The 19,906-nt window shown below is 33.9% G+C and overlaps 1 protein-coding gene across 1 annotated transcript in view; it reads right to left on the bottom strand.

Annotated features, from left to right (window-relative positions):
• LOC134246927 (probable serine/threonine-protein kinase qkgA) overlaps positions 1-19,771 on the bottom strand; it is a gene marked incomplete at its 5' end in the record, with an annotated part of 33,250 nt that extends 13,479 nt beyond the window's left edge. The window contains 2 exons of the mRNA XM_062729271.1: positions 7,307-7,404; positions 19,517-19,771. Of these exons, the coding sequence (XP_062585255.1) occupies positions 7,307-7,404; positions 19,517-19,771 (353 nt within the window). The remainder of the gene's footprint in view (positions 1-7,306; positions 7,405-19,516) is intronic.
• Between the last annotated feature and the right edge of the window lie 135 nt (positions 19,772-19,906).

Below are 19,906 nucleotides of genomic sequence, written 5' to 3'. Positions count from 1 at the left end.
TCATTCATTTGATGTAAGAAAAAAAGATGATTGTTCTAACAAAATGACTTCAATTTGTACGAAATTTGAAAGTAACGTCGGGCGGATTGATACGTTTTTGACGCGAGTCATTGTGACGTAGGCAAACCATTTAATACGATATAAAGTAATATTTTATCCAATCAAATACAGCGTTACAACTAGAATTAATTTATGAATAAATAGGTTTATTATATTATAAGAGGTCTGATAAATTAATTTGTAGGTCTTAGTAATGTTTGCTTTATTTCAATTCTACTTTTTATGAAAAAATTTTAAGCTAGTTACTAGTAAGTCAAATGACGATAGTTAATAAACTAAAAAAAGCTTAGGCTATACCGTCAAATCTTACATGTTACCTGTTTCAATGAACAATAAATGTTTATTTTTTTTAAATTCTAAAATGTACTTGAAAATGTACTAGGTATTTCAATAATCCTTTATTTGTATTCTCAAACGAAGGTTCAGTACGGCTGTTTAAGTATCGCAGGGACAAGGGTGTGTCCCTTTTCTAAACACATAGCCAAGAGTGATTCAACCGGTGGCATTATAAACTCTAACAAGGATTACAGTGAAGCTTATTGGGCTCCGTTTTGTTAAAAATGGCATAATGTCCATATATATCCCCCTCCCCCTACAATCTTATAGATCTGATAATGAGATTGTAGGTTTATAACTTCTTTGAATTATGTTACGTGAATTGGAACTTAAATGTTTATACATACCTTCCCTTCTTTTGATTTTGAGACAAAAAATTCAAGAATCTGCATGCACAAACGCTTCTGTTCCTATGCAGAAAAAATATTAAGACGATGTTTTAATTTTAGTGCCCAACTCTGCTACTGATTAAAAATTTGTTGAAGGCATTTTTTTCTGTTCTCTATGATTCTTTAAAACATTATCACAGAAAAGAAAAATCCACTGGCTGACTCTCTAAGCTTTTTTTAAAAGCTAAACTTGTTAATGTCTTAATCTGAGCGAAATAAATATTCTTGTCCTTTTTTAAATGCCTGTTTTTCAGATACTGAGGTGAATTTTCTCTAACTTGGCGTAGTGTAGTAACCCTTGGACTTCCGGTCAAGGAACTGTCATTCATGCTTTTAAAACACATGAGCCCGAAAAGTCGTTATGTAGTGTATATTTGCATCTGGAGTTCTCCCTTATCTTTATTTTGAAAATTTCCAACATAAGCAATAAAAATGCGTGCTTTCAGTTACTTTGAGGAAATACAGGCATCACATCCGGAAGAGAAAGAAGGATATTTTTTCCGGACTTTTAGTACAAGACTTATAATTAACAGGTACAAAAGCTTGAAAGCCCAAAATATTGTCAATAATTTTATTTAAAATGCGTATTTTTGATTTCTGCTCAGGGAGCTAAAAATCAACTTCCGGTAATGGAATGAAAATCATTCAATCGTTAAATAACTGATTTGGCAAAGTAAAAGATTCCTAACTTTTTTGGTACATAGTTATATCCCGTTTATAATTTTCACCCCTTAAGTTAGGGTGTTGCGTTTCTATTGACGGTGAGTATAGAATCGTAATCAGTAATCATATTGTAATATTTATTCATGCCCCCCCCCCCCCCCCCCCCCCCCCCCCCCCCCCCCGAGCCCTTGATTGGTGAATAAACATAATAATAATATAAGAACTAAATACCATAAAGTATAAATAACATGTCATGCATTTCCCCCCCATGCCAGGATACCTTTAAATGTTTATTCTTAGTAAAACATTTTTTTCATTAATTTAAAATGAAAAATTGCACATATAGCTTAGGGTTTCCATTTGCATTGTCTAAAATCCTATCTTGAAATTGGATAATTTTTCTTTCTATGACATGATTAAAGGTAACTATAACGATACACTTAAGTTCAAAGAAATATCATAGGTACAATTAAATACACATTACTTTTCAAACGAAATAAAAAAAATTGAGATTTTCATAACCTAAGGAGCTGACTGCCTTATCATTTTAATAGTTTAAGGAGGCTATGGTGTAATATAATATCTTAAGCTGTCAACTATCATTTGGCAAGGAAAATCTCATAAACTTAAGTATTAAAATTTCATCATTTTAGTATATCTTTAGATGGAGCTCTTCTTCCCGATGAGAACAAAATAGTCAAAATGGCCACAACCACACCCCCCCCCTTTTACTCTTTTCCAAAGAAGAGGTCATTGGCTTTCAATACATTACAGTTATTTACAAATATGTATGTATATGTGTATATGTATGTATGTGTATGTGTATATATTATGTAAATGTGTGTATGTGCACTGTATATTTATATATGTAGATATGTACTGCGCAGGTAGGTTAAGGTTACAACCAAATATTCTACTTGCCTTTATGATATGACGTCATAGTAAGTTATATGACGTGAAGTTAAGAGATAATAATTTCTTATAATCGATATCTAAGATTGATTTGAGGTCGTAAAAATTAATCAAAATATGCAGAGGCATAATACAAACAGAATTTTGTCGTTTCTGGGTCTCTGTAGTTATCACAGTGGTTAAATACCAAACCAGTGAAGTCATACCTGGTGATCATGCAGTAGCAGAGTGAAAGTGAAACGTAACGAGAATTCATGTAAACAAACACAAGAAATCGGAGTTTAAAAGCATTTAGAATGAATATCATGTGTGATTCATGTGGGAATAAAGCTTATGATTAAGGTATGGTAATATACTTGAACGATTTCTTCGAAAAATTAAAGCAGGGAGGGTGTTTACTTGCCGATCAGCCTTTCCTCTGTCGTTCGTAACAAATAAGAAGCAAAAGTTCAACACTACGCCGCACAATTTGAAGCTTAATTTTTGTTTCTATCTAAAGTTCTTATTCTATCGTTTTTGGAAAGTGCTGCTAGAATCGTATGGTTTACGGGAATGAATGCATTTTTTACGATGTTATGAACAAAATGTAAAAATTTTGGGAAGGTTTCGTCAGAAAGTGTAGAATAATTATTTCTTTGATAGGACAGTTGGATTCTAGCAGCACTTTTCATGGTACAGAGATGTTTTTACACAATTATTATTACAAATTGAAATTAATTATCCCCGGGGTAGTGTTGAACTTTTCACTTTTTCATTAAGGCATATTTTCTAATTATAGACGTCACGTGGTGACGTCGTGATGAAGTGCTTCGTGTAGTATAAGTCCCATTGAAGTCTATAGAATGCATAATTATAACAAAAGTCTTATGCTTGACTTTTCCGATTGATTAGTGTCACATAATTATAAAAAAGTCTTAATTCGCCGAATTCTGGTCCATATGCTGCCTTAACATACCCGCGTGGTGGTATATCTTGGGTTTTCGGGACATTTTCTTTTCACAATGAGCGAGCTTTAGAGGATCGCCATATCATGTTCGAATAAATAAGAATGACACGCTTGGTTTTTGATAAAAGTCAACATTTATACAAAATATTATAGATTCTATTTTGACAGTGGCTTCATTTTGAGCTTTGGGGTCCTCGTTCACACCTTTCCAGCAATGTCACATTGGCATAATTAAGCTAGTTGGATGGAAAAAAAAATCATCAAGGATCATAGTCTGAACTTGGTACAGCCAAGGCCAATTTTGGGTACATTTCAATGGTAATCCCCTAACTAATAATGCATTATTCGGGTGATGACATACCCCATTTCCTGTCACCCGTGGCTAGTAAATGTAAGGGATGTGCAAGTTAATTGTAGCAACCAGTTGTCTGTGGGAATAAAATCAATATGTAAGACAGATTTAAAGATGGGCATAAGGGCTTGCATTATCTACTCAGTATTTGCCTTCCACCTTTTATAATTAGCGTATGGTATTGCAAGTCAAATTCAGGAAGAGCAAATTTATTTTGACCAATGAACAAATGCTGTTTTAGATCACACTCTTTTCAGCAGCAGTATTATAGGTCATTCCTGAACAAATTATCGAACAAAAGGTCAATAGCAGGTATCCATAGATTGTGTGTAGTCTTGGATATTTGGATATGGCATTCATAGGATACGGAGATACCCAACGTGAGACCATTTGTCCGTCAGGGAAAAAAGCCCTCAATTTGATTTTAAAAAAAAATTATAAAAAAGGGGAATTTAATTGATTCTTTGTTTTAGAATAAATTGCACTTGGATTGTACATGTACATGTTGGTTTCAGTGATCCGGGCATCTCGCCTGGATCATTATGGTTTCAAAGTATTGAAATGCCAGCTTTTCCAGCAAGTTATTAGTCCGAATTTAATTAATTGCTCTGATAGAGGTTTAATCAAAAACGAGCCTTGATTATATGGAGCCCTAGCTTACAAGTGTCTCTTATACAGGTACATATAAATTTTGATATTTAAAGGTCAGGTGGGTGAAATGCTGAACTAAAACTTTCATACATACACCTTACGCGTTATTGGCGGGTGAACTTGTATAGACAAGTTCATTTGGCGGAGTTCGGGGATTACCACGAATGATGATTTCTACCATGTCTAGCTCAAAACTCTGGGTAATCTATCCTCAATACTGGGGAAGATTTTGGGGTTACCTCACCGTGCCTGAGGGACCGGCTTGATCCTTGAGGTACCAAGGGCAGGTTTTGGGGGTCTACAGTACCCAGCTACCCCTGGGGGTGTTATCCCCATGTTGTTGTTGTATTCCAGGGGAGACAAGTATAGAGTGAGGACCTGGGTCAGAACTTGAATTCATTCATTCCATGTGGCATTCACTCTTCGGTTCCAAGAGGTCTGTTACCACCACAGTCACCTGTGGGTGCGATATCGCGCCAAGTCAGTCGGCAGGTAGTGAGTCCCTGGATTCCGCCGGGGTATTTACATCTATGTATAAATAGATTGTGACAAATACACAAAATGTAATCATTGTTTTACAATAAATGTGATTAAAATTAATATTTGTTTTTATTCATTGCATCTGGAATTGATTGCGTTTATCACTATATTTTGATAAATGCATTTAATACCAGTGCAAGGGCGATAACTCGTGCGTTCTAATTGTAGTAGTTAAACATTATCGAGACTATGGGTTTTAAATAGATGACGTAATATTATCAAGCACCTTATGACGCTGATTGTCATAATCTACCGAAAAAGCTAGAAGGGTAAACATGTTGCAAAATTTCACCCACCCACCCTTCCCTAAAATTTGTGTACATGATTTTGCTGTTTTCTCTTCTGTAATTTCAGTGACAGAAGCATATTCCTAAATGGAAAATGTTGTGTAGGTGGAACACCCAAGCGGTTGAAATCGGAATCAAAGGAAGGATGTGGTCATTATGTATATGGTGGGACCATTTGGTGTTCATCGGACATTTTCTGTTGTAACAAATGATTAAATACTGAGTTTTTTTTTTTTGGACATTTCTAAGGTGTGATACATAATCAGTAAGTCGGTGTCATTGGTGATAGTTGATGATTCTGTGTTATGTACAGTGTTACTGTACAGTGTTATTTTTTTTTCTCAAAGTATCGCAAGCAACATAGCTTGTATACATATTATGCTGGGATTATGGAAACGTTCTTTAAGTCACAATCTGGGTTGGGGGCGGCGGAGTTCGGGGATTACCACTAATGATGATTTCTACCATGTCTGGCTCAAAACTCTGGGTAATCTATCCTCAATACTGGGGAAGATTTGGGGGCTACCTCACCGTGCCTGAGGGACCGGCTTGATCCTTGAGGTACCAAGGGCAGGTTTTGGGGGTCTACAGTACCCAGCTACCCCTGGGGGTGTTATCCCCATGTTGTTGTTGTATTCCAGGGGAGACAAGTATAGAGTGAGGACCTGGGTCAGAACTTGAATTCATTCATTCCATGTGGCATTCACTCTTCGGTTCCAAGAGGTCTGTTCCCACCACAGTCACCTGTGGGTGCGATATCGCGCCAAGTCAGTCGGCAGGTAGTGAGTCCCTGGATTCCGCCGGGGTATTTATATCTTTGTATAAATAGATTGTGACAAATACTTGTCACAAAATGTAATCGTTGTTTTACAATAAATGTGATTAAAATTAATATTTGTTTTTATTCATTGCATCTGGAATTAATCGTCATAAAAGAATAAAAAAGCACATAAATATACGTAGAATATTTTGCAGTAGAATTTACATAAAACGAGAATTTTTATTCAGTACGATAACAGTCAATGTCAACAGATAATTGTGAATTTAAAAAAAATCCGTTATTGTACTCAGAATCGCTTTGGCACGGAAATACATGTACGGTTGTTTCAACCCCGTACCATGTAATAAAATCATTCTATAAGTACCATGTAATAAAATCATTCTATAAGTAGCAGTTTTATCTTCAGAAGTCCACATTATTTTATTAGTGAAAAGAATAAGCATAATTATTTACTATATAAGTAGATTAATTTATTTTTTTAAGTACACGCGGTAACAAATACACGTTTGACGGCGATTAAAATCATGTTATTAAAGTATCGATTTAATCATAGGTATGTGCAGAAAAAAATGTTTTTATTTATTTATTTATTTATATATCTATTTTTTATATCAGTAGTAGTTTTATCTTCTAAATTCCACATTATTTTATTAGTTAAAAGAATAAGCAAATTATTTACTGTATAAGATTAATTTATTTTTTAACTACACGCGGTAACAAAAACACGTTTGATGGCGATTAAAATCATGTTATTAAAATATCGATTTAAACATACGTATGTGTAGAATTTTTTGTTTTATTATTTATTTATCTGTTTATTTCTCTTTTGTTTATCTATTGTGTATTTATATTTATTTATGACAGTTGAATTATAGAATAAAAGAATAATTTCAATACAAGGAAAAGACCGAAGGCAATCCGAATAGATGGTTCATCTTGCGTTCACCGTTCTTTTACCGTTCACTTTGCGCTCGCGTTCGCGCTCCGTTTGCCTTCTGCGTTCACTCACCGTTCACCGTTCACACATCGTTCACCAAGTTGCGTTCACCGTTCGCACATCGTTCACTCACCGTTCGCTCTGCGTTCGTTCAGCGTTCGTTCACCGTTCAGGTGGGAAAGTAGAACGTTTCAGGGACTGCATATAGACACTTCGTGGCCAGGTAATTTTAATGCCGAGTATGCCGAGCATAGGACTAACCTCATATGATAAAATAATAAGATAATATTATTAAGATATTGATTCCAACTACAAATAACATCGAGCTCTCTTAATGATGGCATATTCTAATGCAGCAAAATATATTTGTACAGTTTTAAAGTACAATTACATCCTCCAGTCTAAACTAAGAAAAAAGACGTCCACTCTGATGTAGCATGTATGCATATTACCTTCTGTGTAGCATTTTCACTGTGTGTGGCTACAATGATGACGGATGTGTCCTCAGCACAGTACGTGTGAATAGATTTCAGCCAAAATAAAACATACTCTGAAATAACAACACGAAATATAATTGTGAATGTTTTTAACTGAATGGGTTTCACAAATATTTTAAAATTAAAAAAAGGCATTTATTTAATTATTTAACTAAGATTTTCTGCACAACTCTCTGAACAAATTAAGTTAAGCTTATAAATTTTATTTATGCATTACTTTTAGCGCATGAAAGTTTTTTAATCACCTTCTGCTTCTATTGCCAAAGACAGAAGAACAAAAGAGGATATTCAAATAGAATAGTCCTTAATTGAACTGACTTTAAGCACAAGCGACATCTGCTATAAATTACATTTAAGAAATCATCAGTTCCGTGTCTGTATATTTTTCAAAGGATACAAATAACTGCTGTTTAATAATAAATGTTCTTAAAGAAAACACTGAGACAGAAAACCTTCCTTGCAATAGTCTTCGTTTACACCACCGGACAAAATAAAATAATGTATTTTTTTAATCATGATGAAAAGACCAGGGCATATCTTTACAAGGTGAATAATGAGTGAATAGAATTTCTGACAGAATTATGCAATAATCTCCGAGAACAGGTCCGGACAAAATCCAGTTTACAAACAGAGGAACAGCTAGAGGTACTGATTAACAGACGGATATGCTGATTCAAGTATATCCCCTTAAGGACGCGATTGCACGGCGTCACGTGATCACGTCATTTGGTGAATAAAAAAAGAATGTTTGCTGTAACTATTTCCGGAATGTTTGCGCTCATGACAAAAGGGGTTTATTTTCTAAAGTAGTGAAAGTATAAGATACCGTATAAGTGGAAATTTTAGCGAGACGCAAATTTAGCGATTTCACCTTAAAAATGGGTATTTAATTTTTAGCGAGAAGTAATTTTAGCGATTTTAAAATGCTCCTGCAAGAAGCTAGTACATATAGCACGCAATATATTTTTAGCGATATTCAATTTTAGCGATCTCAACAGCCTCGCTAATAATGCCAAAATTAAATCCTCGCTAAAATTTCTACTTATACGGTATTAAAGATTGTTACGATGCACTGAGAGTGTTCGTGAGCGTTGATCATACAGTGTATTTTTTATCTACGTGCATATTTTACGATTTAACACGTCTGTCTATTGTATATATCTCTGAACATTGAAATCTATTTCATTAAAAATAAATTTTATTTATATCTTGAGTTTATATCTTCATTTAAAAATTAGAATTTTATTTAAGATTGTTGTTTATCATAGGATCTACATCTATATACAGATAATTTCCAACAATTCAGACGGCGTGATTTACTAGATACATGTATAAATATTGATGAATGAAAGGCGATTTTGATTATAAACATGTTACGGCGAAGACCACTTATGCCTAGATATCTTTAAAAAAAATATCGCAGAGGATTTTCTTTTCTCCTATAAGATCTGAAGCATTTTCAGCAGTGACATCGACCGTGTAAACATTCGATCATCGTCGCACATATATTGTAAACGATTGTTGTAAAATGTTTTATGCTTCGTATTGATACACAACACACTTCTTCTGAAAGAATACCAGGGAAGATATGTACATAAATAAATAAAAGAAACATGTGAACTCATCATGCTTATTGGATTACATTTGAAAAATGTTTTTTTTTTAATCATATGGGCATGAACATAGATGTTTCACTCTAGCATATATCATAAAGCGACGGAAAGTTATTTCAATCAATGGTTAGGCCCTATTTCTGAATCAAAACAGTAGATTTATAGTTTTGACGTCAATTGTGTCATTATGACGTCACAATGGAGATAGCGCTCATCCATGTACAGGAGAAAATGAAGTGTAATTTCTTGAATAGAATCGGAAGGAAAACTATTTGTAAATGTGAATATTTAGAATTACTATAATTTGTCTAATAAGATAATTTATTGTTGAATACATTTATTTGATAAAAAAAATATATAATGCAGTTACAAGTACAATGTAAAATAACGTCTTTTCATTCACTGTGTTCAAATGTCTGACCCCCCCCCCCCCGATTCGAGGTCACTAAGAAGAAACATCGCTGAGTGTTCAAAGCACGAAGAATAAGGCCTTTGAGGACTGGTCACTGGTTTATAATATATTATTTATTTATACTGATATAGTAACAGAATGAATGTTTTGGCGATGAAAAACTGAGTTTGAAAAAAAGAAGTTATTTTCAAGACCACTGTTGGTGATAAGTAAATTATTGTGCTTAAAATGAACATCAGCTGCCAGATTTTCAGAGAAAAAGTATTTATTTATCTATACATATGGCCTTTATTGTCTTTAAACAGATTATGCATATTTAAGGTCCAACAACAAACCAACATACATGTATGAAAATCTGTGTAATCTTTTAATATTCTAGGAAGGGGGGGGGGTACTGAAATGCGTGTAGCTTCAAAATTAATCTGATTACCTTACTTCATATTTTAACCATAAGTCACTTATAATGACTAGTAAAGCATATATTAGTTTTGGGAAAATTCATTGGGTAATTTTTTGTCTAGACGTTAAAAACTGCTTTTGAGATGAAAATATTACTGCAAATTTACAATTAATACTTCCCCAAAAAACAATGGCATTACTACATTTATCAATAGTTTCCGAAACAATTTTTAATTTCAATAAATATAAAGCATATTTTGAAATATCTGCAGGAAAATATTTAATTTACTTCAATTTTGTTGCATGTATGGCATTATAAAACATTCACCTCATAAATATCAAAAGATAAAAAAATGTTGGTTACCATGGCAACCATAACTTCCTTAGAAGCCTGATGACCATGCTTGATACTTTGATATAATGGTATCATTGACATTAGGAACGTTATATGTAAAAATGAGAAAAAATCATTGGGCAGAATTTTTTCACGACCCCTTGCAATCCTTTCCTTAACATAGTTTGCGAATGATTTAAAATCTAATTTCAAAACGGGATGTACAGAATAAAAAAAAAACTAGTGCTAATTGTAACGGGGACCGTTACAGATGTTCCCCAAACGCTCCCCAACTCCCTTTTGGTGCCATATTCCCTATAAGCTTCATTAAATAAGACAAACTGTATGCATTTGAGACTTTAACAACGTTTACCCAGAAGTGTACCAATTTCATTCAAATTTTAGCATTGCACGCGTGCGCATGTGAATGCACGTGCGTAATGACCATATAATCTTGTCTTCACAATTTATAGATTTTAATATACTAAATATCAAAGTATTTAATCCAAAAGTATTAAAAAATACGCTAATTCAAGTGTATTTTTTATTTTACTCATTTCACGTGCTCACATGAGCATGTCGACCATACTTTCTTGTAGAAGTCCATTACATCTATCTATGTTCTAATTCCCACCCCGTTTGGTTGAAAACCAAGGGAGTTATAGCTGTTCAAAGTTTCAGCCAATCAGATTGCAGCGCACGTACATGCACGTGTATGCATGTGCATGATGGCCATATCTTCTTGTAGAAGTCCATTATCTATCGATGTTCCAAATCCCATCCTGTTTGGTTGAAAACCAAGGGAGTTATAGCTATTTAAAGCATAAGCCAATCAGACTGCAGCGCACGTGCATGCACGCGTTTTCATGATAATTGCTATATATTTCATTGTAGGATATCCTAATACATGTCTATGTTTAAAATTTCAAAGGATTTTGTCAAAAAACAAGAAAGATATTGAGACTTTAGTTTCAGCCAATCAGAGCGAAGCACACGTGCATGCGCGTGAGATCTCGCTATTTTGACCATGTCACCATGTCTGTACTACTAATATGTCCTCACATTATCAGTTTCAAAGCATTTCATAAAAAGTAGAAAAATTACGGCAATATCTATCATATTGGCCATTTCACGTGTTGCACGTGAGCGCTCTTGCAAGCACGTGTGCGCAAAATGACCTTGACTAGGCAAATCTACATAACATGTCTACTGACCCTAAAAAGGTTTTACCTACATCGGATGAACAGTTTACAAGATCATTCCCGAACAAAAAAGTACCCAGGAAGAAGAAGAAGAAAAATAATAATAACTAGGGCTAATTGTAACGGGAACCGTTACAGATGTTCCCCAAACGCTCCCCAACTCCCTTTTGGTGCCATACTCCCTTTAAGCTTCATTAAAAACGACAAACTCTATGTATTTTACACTTTAACAACTTTTCCCTGAAGTATACCGAGTATATTCTAATTTTAGCATTTGCACGCGTGCACATGTAAATGCATGTGCGTAATGACCATATTCTCTTGTCTACACTATCTATATATACATTAATATATAAAATAATAAAGTATTTAATCCAAAAGTATTAAAAAATACGCTTCATCAAGTGTATTTTTTATTTTACCCATCTCACGTGCATGCACGTGCATGCATGTGCATGATGACCTTACCATTTTGTATGTATCTACTATGTATATCTATGTTCTAAGTCCCATCCTGTTTGGTTGAAAATCAAAGGAGTTATACCCATTTAAAGTTTAAGCCAATCAGATTGCAGCGCACGTGCATGCACGTGTTTTCATGATACCTGCTATATATTATATTGTAGTATATCCTAATGCATGACGCATTTCGTCAAAAAACAAAAGAGATATTGAAATCTTTGTTTCAGTCAATCAGAGGGATGCGCACGTGCATGCACGTGAGTTCGTGCTAATTTGACCATGTCATATTATCTAGACTATTAATATATCCTTATAGAATGAGTTTCAAAGCATTTCAATAAAAAATATAAAAGTTATGGCTATAATAAGTATATCAGTCATTTCACTCATTTCACGCGCACGCACGTGCATGCGTATGCGCGCAAAATGACCTTCGTTGTGCACACCTACACTTGACACCTATTAACCCTAAAAAGGTTTTAACTTTGGGTGAACAGTTTCTGAGAACACTCGCGGACAAAAAAAGTACCGGAGAACAAAGAAGAAAAAAAAGAATAATAATAATAACTAGATGCGATCTCGTTGCGAGCAACGAGTAGGTCTTCCGTCCGATTTTTCGACAGGATATGATTTTGATGATGATCTTTCTTAGATCATAATGATATCAAGACTTCTCTCTTTTGATTAAATTCTTTACTTTTTATAAAATTATTACATACATGTAGTTATGGATGAAAGTCTTTTCGCCTCCTAAGAGCCCCTTATTGAGGGGTCAGGCCCTTTCTTCCTATCCAATGATAAGGTTTTAATTTTAAAGATTTTTTTTCAACAGCTATCCAGATATTTCTTTTCGTTTTCGATCTATGTAGGATAGAAAAATTTAGGGGCCAGCCGTTTACATCCTTAATAGGACGTTTTTGCATATATAGAATGGTTGTATTATGTTTAAAAGACGATTCTGAGCATATTTTATTCAATACTGCTTATCAAAATATCTCCCCTTTTGTAGATATAAAGATTCCAAGATTGAGCATTTTGTCCCCTAATGGCCCCTAATTACATAACATAATATCAAGTTTTAACAATGCATTGATGCAGATTGTCATGATATACATTTTTGCTTCAGTTATTCATAACAAAAAATTGATAAATGAAGAGTTATAGATGAAAGACTTTTGGCCCCTCTTTGCCCTTTATTTGAGGGGTCACACCCCTTTTCTTCATATCAGATGAAAGAAAATCTAATTTTGCACAACTTTTATTATATATCTTATAACAAATGATCGACAGGTAAGAAGATATCAGAGAAAACATATTTAATTTTGCGAGATATTTCCGAGCCTATTTCTCGAGCACAGGTGAGCTTCATATCCTTTTGCGCGGAAAAGATATAGACTCAAAAAAGCAATTCAACAATCCTTTCTCTACCTTCACTGAAAATCTCAAGTCAATATCTTCATTCGTTTTTGAGTGATTGCCCGGACAAGGTGACCCTCTAAAAATCAGTTAATCGTCAATATCTCACGACCGGAAGTGACGACGTACTTATAAAAAATTTCCAATAAGGTTCAGATCAATATCTATCAGATCTGAAAGTTTCGTGAAAATCGACCAAGCCGTTTTCGAGAACTCGCGTGCACAAAATCGGTAAGAAAAAAAAAGAATAATAATAATAAGAAAAAAGAAACCGAACGAAAACAATAAGGTCTTCCGTTGGAGACGGAAGACCTTAATAACTAGATGAGATCTCGTTGCGAGCAACGAGTAGGTCTTCCGTTGAATTTCTCGATAAGATGAGATGTGATTTTGACTGAGATGTTCGTTAAAAGAGAATGACATTAAGTTTTCCTTCATTATTTTTTAAGTTTCTCTTTTTTTATCACGATATTCTGAGCATCTTTTTTTCAGTATTGCATATCAAAATATTCCCCCTTTTCGAGATATAAAGCGTCAAAGATCTGACATTCTGGCCCCTTGTGACCCCTAATTACGTAACATATGGTCCTAATTGTATCATATATTGTTGCAAATCGTTTAGATGAATAACTTTGCTTCTATAATGTATCACAAAATATTGATCATTTAAGAGTTAAAGATGAAAGACTTTTGACCCCTCTGAGCCCCTAATTTTAGGGGTCAGCCCCTTTTTCTTGATATCAAATGAAAGGTCTTGTGATTTTGAAGATTTTTTGTTCAACACCTATTCAGATATTTCTTTGCGTTGTGGAGATATGCTGAATGGGAATATTAAGGGACCAGCCCTACAAGTCCCTAATGGGGCCATTTTACAAAAAATCAAAGTATGCATATTGTTAAGAATTTTATTCTGACGATCTTTTGTTCAATATTGCTTATCAAAATATTCCCCCTTTTCGAGATATTAAGCGTAAAAGATTGACATTCTGGCCCCTTGTGACCCTTAATTACGTAACATATGGTCCTAATTGTATCATATATTGTTGCAAATCGTTAAGATGAATACCTTTGCTTCTATAATGTATCACAAAATATTGATCATTTAAGAGTTAAAGATGAAAGACTTTTGGCCCCTCTGAGCCCCTAATTTGAGGGGTCAGCCCCTTTTTCTTGATATCAAATGAAAGGTCTTGTGATTTCAAAGAATTTTTCTTTTAACACCTATTCAGAGATTTCTTTTTGTTTGGGAGATATGCTGAATGGAAATATTAAGGGCCACCCCTTAAAGTCCTGGGGCCATTTTACAAAAATTCAAAGTATGCATATTGTTACAAATATTATTCTGACCATATTTTGTTCAATATTGCTTATCAAAATATTTCCTCTTTTCAAGATATGAAGCGTCAAAGATTTAGCATTCTGGCCCTTTGTGACCCCTTATTACGTAAGATATTCCTAAAAGTTGAAAATATGTTGTTGCAAATGGTCTAAAATTAATAAAAATCGAAAAATCGAGCAGAAAAAGTGATAAAATTTTTTGGACACACGGGGGATCGAACCCGGGTCGCCCGCGTGACAATCCAACGCGCTAACCATTAGGCCATCGGGATCGCCGCTTCGCGTTTTCAAATGCAAATATCTCGAGATTGGCTTTTTCGATTTTCAAACAAATTACATATTTGGCTTCTGCAAAAGGGTCTCTATCCAATTCTAAAACAAAAATATAAAAAAAGAAAAGTTGAAAAATTACGTTTTTTAAATTCGCTTCCGGTTTCGACCGGAAGTATTGACGTCGCACGAAAAGGCGATTCTGCAACGCTATAAGTCATGAACTATCATCTACAATTAATCTTCAGTTCATATCTAAAGCAGTTTTCGCTACTAAATCAAGACAAAATTGCATTTTAAAATCAGAAAATCGTCCATATCTCACGACCGTCATCGACGAAAAAAATTTCCAATAAGGTTCAGATCAGTACCTATCAGATGGTAAAGTTTCATAAGAATCGGTCCAGTACTTTACGAGAAATCGCGTGCACAAAATCGGTAAGAATAATAATAATAATAATAATAATAACTAGATGAGATCTCGTTGCGAGCAACGAGTAGGTCTTCCGTTGAATTTCTCGATAAGATGAGATGTGATTTTGACTGAGATATTAGTTAAAGGAGAAAGACATTAACTTTTTCTTCATCAAATTTAAAGTTTCTGATATTTATCACGATAGTCTGAACATCTTTTGTTCAATATGGCTTTAAAAAATATTTCCCCTTTTCGAGACGTAAAGCATAAAAAATATAGCATTTTGGCCCCTTGCAACCCTTATATCCATAATATATGACCAAAATTTTATAATATATTGTTCCAAATCATTAAGATGACTATTCTTTTGCTTCAGTGATGTATAACAAAATATTGATCATAAGAGAGTTATAGATTAAAGAGTTTTGGCCCTTCTGAGCCCCTAATTTGAGGGGTCAGCCCCATTTTTTTTTTTGGTATCAAATGAAAGGTCTTGTGATTTTGAAAATTTTTTGTTCAGTATTTATTTGTTTTTAAACCCATTTAAACGAAGATTTCTATTCGTTGTGGAGATATGCTTAACGGAAATGTTATGGAGCCATCCCTACAAGTCCTTAATGGGGTCGTTATACAAAAATTCAAAGGATGCATATTGTTTAGAACATTATTCTGACCATCTTTTGTTCAATATTGCTTTTTAAAATATTCCCCCTTTTTGAGATATAAAATGTCAAAGTTTTGACATTCTGCCCCTCATGACGCCTAATTACGTAACATATGATCAAAATTTTATCATATATTGTTGCAAATTGTTAAGATGACTACTTTTGCTTCAGTAATATATAACAAAATATTGATTATTAAAGAGTTATAGATTAAAGAGTTTTTGCCCCTCTGAGCCCCTAATTTGAGGGGTCAGCCCCCCCCCCCCCTCATGTTTTTGGTATCAAATGAAAGGTCTTGAGATTTTGAAGATTTTTTATTCAGTATCTATTCAGAAATTTCTATTCGTTGTGGAGATATGCTAAATAGAAATATTTAGGGCCACCCCTACAAGTCCTTAATGGGGCCGTTTTACAAAAATTCAAAGTATACATATTGTTTAGAACATTATTCTGACCATCTTTTGTTCAATATTGCTATTTAAAATATTCCCCCTTTTTGATATATAAAGCGTCAAAGATTTGACATTCTGGCCCCTTGTGACCCCTAATTACGTAATATATGATCAAAATTTTATCATAGATTGTTGCAAACTGTTAAGATGACTACTTTTGCTTCAGTAATATATAACAAAATATCGATCATTAGAGAGTAATAGATAAAAGACTTTTGGTCCCTCTGAGCCCCTAATTTGATGGGTCAGCCCCATTTTTTGGGTATTAAATGAAAGGTCTTGTGATTTTGAAGATTTTTTATTCAGTATCTATTCAGAGATTTCTTTTCGTTGTGGAGATATGCTAAATGGAAATATTTAGGGGCCACACCTACAAGTCCTTAATGGGGCCGTTTTACAAAAATTCAAAGTATGGATATTGCTTAGAACATTATTCTGACCATCTTTTCTTCAATATTGCTTATAAAAATATTCCCCCTTTTTGAGATATAAAGCGTCAAAGATTTGACATTCTGGCCCCTTGTGACCCCTAATTACGTAACATATGATCAAAATTTTATCATATATTGTTGCAAACTGTTAAGATGACTACTTTTGCTTCAGTAATATATAACAAAATATCGATCATTAGAGAGTAATAGATGAAAGACTTTTGGTCCCTCTGAGCCCCTAATTTGATGGGTCAGCCCCATTTTTTTTGTATCAAATGAAAGGTCTTGTAATTTTGCACATCTTTTTTTCAATATGCTTTAACAAATTATGAACAGGTATGAAGATCTGAAACAAAATGTGTCAAATCTTGTGAGATATTTCTGAGACATTTTTTCAGGGCCCTACCGAGCTCCGGCGCCTTTTGCGCTAGAAAGATTTGGAGACCCAATTGCAACTCATCAAACCTTCCTTTCTTTTCACTGAAAATCTTAAGTCGATATCTTGAGTCGTTTCGGAGGAGTTTCCTGGACAAGCCGACCCTCTGAAAATCAGAAAATCCTAAATATCTCGAGATAAGAAGTGACGTCATCAATCAAAAAAATTTCCAATAAGTTTCAGATCAATACCTACCAGATCTGAAAGTTTCGTGAAATTTGGACGAGTCGTTTCTGAGAACTTGCGTGCACAAAATCGGTTGGAATAATAAAAGGGAAAAAGAAACCGAACGAAAACAATAAGGTCTTCCGTTGGAGACGGAAGACCTTAATAATAATAGGGAAAAAAGAAACCGAAGAATAACAAGAAGGTCTTCCGTTGGAGACGGAAGACCTTAATAATAATAATAATAAGAAACCGAGTAAAAACAATATGTTCCCAAACTCCGTTTGGGGAACATAACTAGATATGAAACTCGTTGCGAGCAACGAGAGGTCTTCCGTCCGATTCCGGAAAGAAAACGTAAAATCGAGCTGAAAAGAAAAAAATATTTTGCACATGAAGAGGATTTAACACTAGTCGTCAGCATGAAAATCCAATACGCTTAAAAGTACGCTATTGGGACCTCTGCTGCAAATCTACTTTTACATATACTTCTGAAAAAGTGTTTCTGACTTAGAATTATGTAAGACAGGTCAGTATTCAAAATTTATCATTTATGCTCAATAACTTGAAGCACATCTTTGAGAAGAAAAAAAAAACGTTAATATAAACTCCATTAAGCGAACTTTCAAATAATAGGTTTCTTACTTTTGTCTTTTCCAATAATCAAAATATGACACAAGTTTGCAAGGAAAAATCCGTTGTTAAGTTTTATACTTCAAACATTCATTGATATTCTTCCTTGAGAAAGAATTACTTATAACTATCATTTAGATCTGTTATTCCGTGGTGCAAAAAATATATTACATATCGAATTTCATTTGCACATTTAGTCTTTTCTTTTTTTACTTTGAGAACCAACCAATTACAATTATAGAAGACGTTAGTTTGAGACAGAATTGCAACGTAACTACGACGTGACAATCCAAGTATTCCTTTACATTTCATTTATCCTTATGTTACCTTCGTTCAAGCAAACGCTAAGCTGCCTCCGTAAACCCCTATCGCGAAATATTGAAGTTGACAGAGAGAGCCGCCATTTTGAACCCGCTTCAAATTTTTAAATGCGAATATCTCGAGATGGGATTTTTCAATTCTAAAACAAATTGCACATTTCACATTCTTTAAAGAGTCTCTATTATCTTTATAAAAATCAAAGAAAAATATTGAAAAACAAAAAAGTTGAAAATTTTGATTTTTTTAATTCGCTTCCGTTAGCGACCGGAAGTACTGACGACTCACGAAAAGGACATTCCGCATATCTAGAAGTCCTGCCCTATGTTCTCCAACAAGTCTCCAGTTCATATCTTTAGTAGTTCTTTAGATCTCGAACTGACAAAATTTCATTTTAAAATCAGGAAAATGGCCATAACTTGGCACCGAAAGCGAGTTGTTCAAAAATTCTTCCAAATGTAACAATGGCATAATATAAGAGCGCATCATCCCTGAAAGTTTGATGAAAAACCGATGAATAGTTCTCGAGATATCGCGTGCACAAAATTTGTCTAAAAAATAAGAATAATAATAAGAAACAGTAGAATCACTATAAGGTCTTCCGTGAAGACGGAAGACCTTAATAAGAAACAGAGTAAAAACAATATGTTCCCCAACTTCGTTTGGGGAACATAATTAGAGGAGGAATATGATATACGGCACATATGGTGAGTATGGAAGAAAAAAAGGTCGCTTAAGCGGACTTCATATTTTATTTCTGCATTGACTGCAATCGTTAATCCCGCATTTAAGAAAAACAAGACACATTATCATTATTAAATATTTGCGACAGTCTAGATACTAGTAATAAGATATAATGAATCTAAGTAGAAAAGTATGTATTATCAATTTGTACGTTATGGCATGTTTCATTGTTGGAACAGCCGACACATAATTATCTAGTTGTTTACTTAATATATAGTTGTTTAGGTGTAATTGATGAACGAAATCTATATGGGACAAAAAAAGAATGGTTGTAAATATAAATCACTTATATCACAATATTTAAATCGCTTTTGTTAAACTTGAACTGAGGCTCGCTATTTCTTCAATACTTATATCTATTGCGCCAAATATTCTCGTTTTTAATTATCAAATGTTCTTTATACTAATAATAAAATATAAAAGACACTTTGACTATCTTATCGTTAAAACTTTTTATTACCTCCATATGTCCAGTCTGCAAACATTGTTCCTTGTTGCTCACATTTATTTTCGTCAACTTTTTCTGTAAAAAATTTTGACATGTCTATCACCAGTAGATAGAAAGCCCTTCTGCTGAGATACACCTGATGACTGGCGTAGTAGGCACATTGTCCTCCAAAGTCTACCACACTCAGAATCTGCTTGTCGTTTTTGTCTGTACTGTCTGATAATGCTGTAAAAACAATTTCATGAACTAATCGAAAATGGAAACTTTCTTTATCAAATTACCTACATCAATGGATGTCATGTATATTAAAAATTGACAATGTTCATTCAAAATTGAGTTGAACATGACTTACAAAGTGAATTGAATTTTTTTGTGTGTAAAAAAATTGAATAAAATATGTTA

This window comes from Saccostrea cucullata, unplaced genomic scaffold (assembly GCF_032062105.1).
Source record: "Saccostrea cucullata isolate Sc308-1 unplaced genomic scaffold, CSIRO_AGI_Scuc_v1 ctg3531, whole genome shotgun sequence".
Classification (NCBI taxonomy): Eukaryota; Metazoa; Mollusca; class Bivalvia; order Ostreida; family Ostreidae; genus Saccostrea; species Saccostrea cuccullata.
This window is presented reverse-complemented; position numbering and strand designations above follow the sequence as displayed.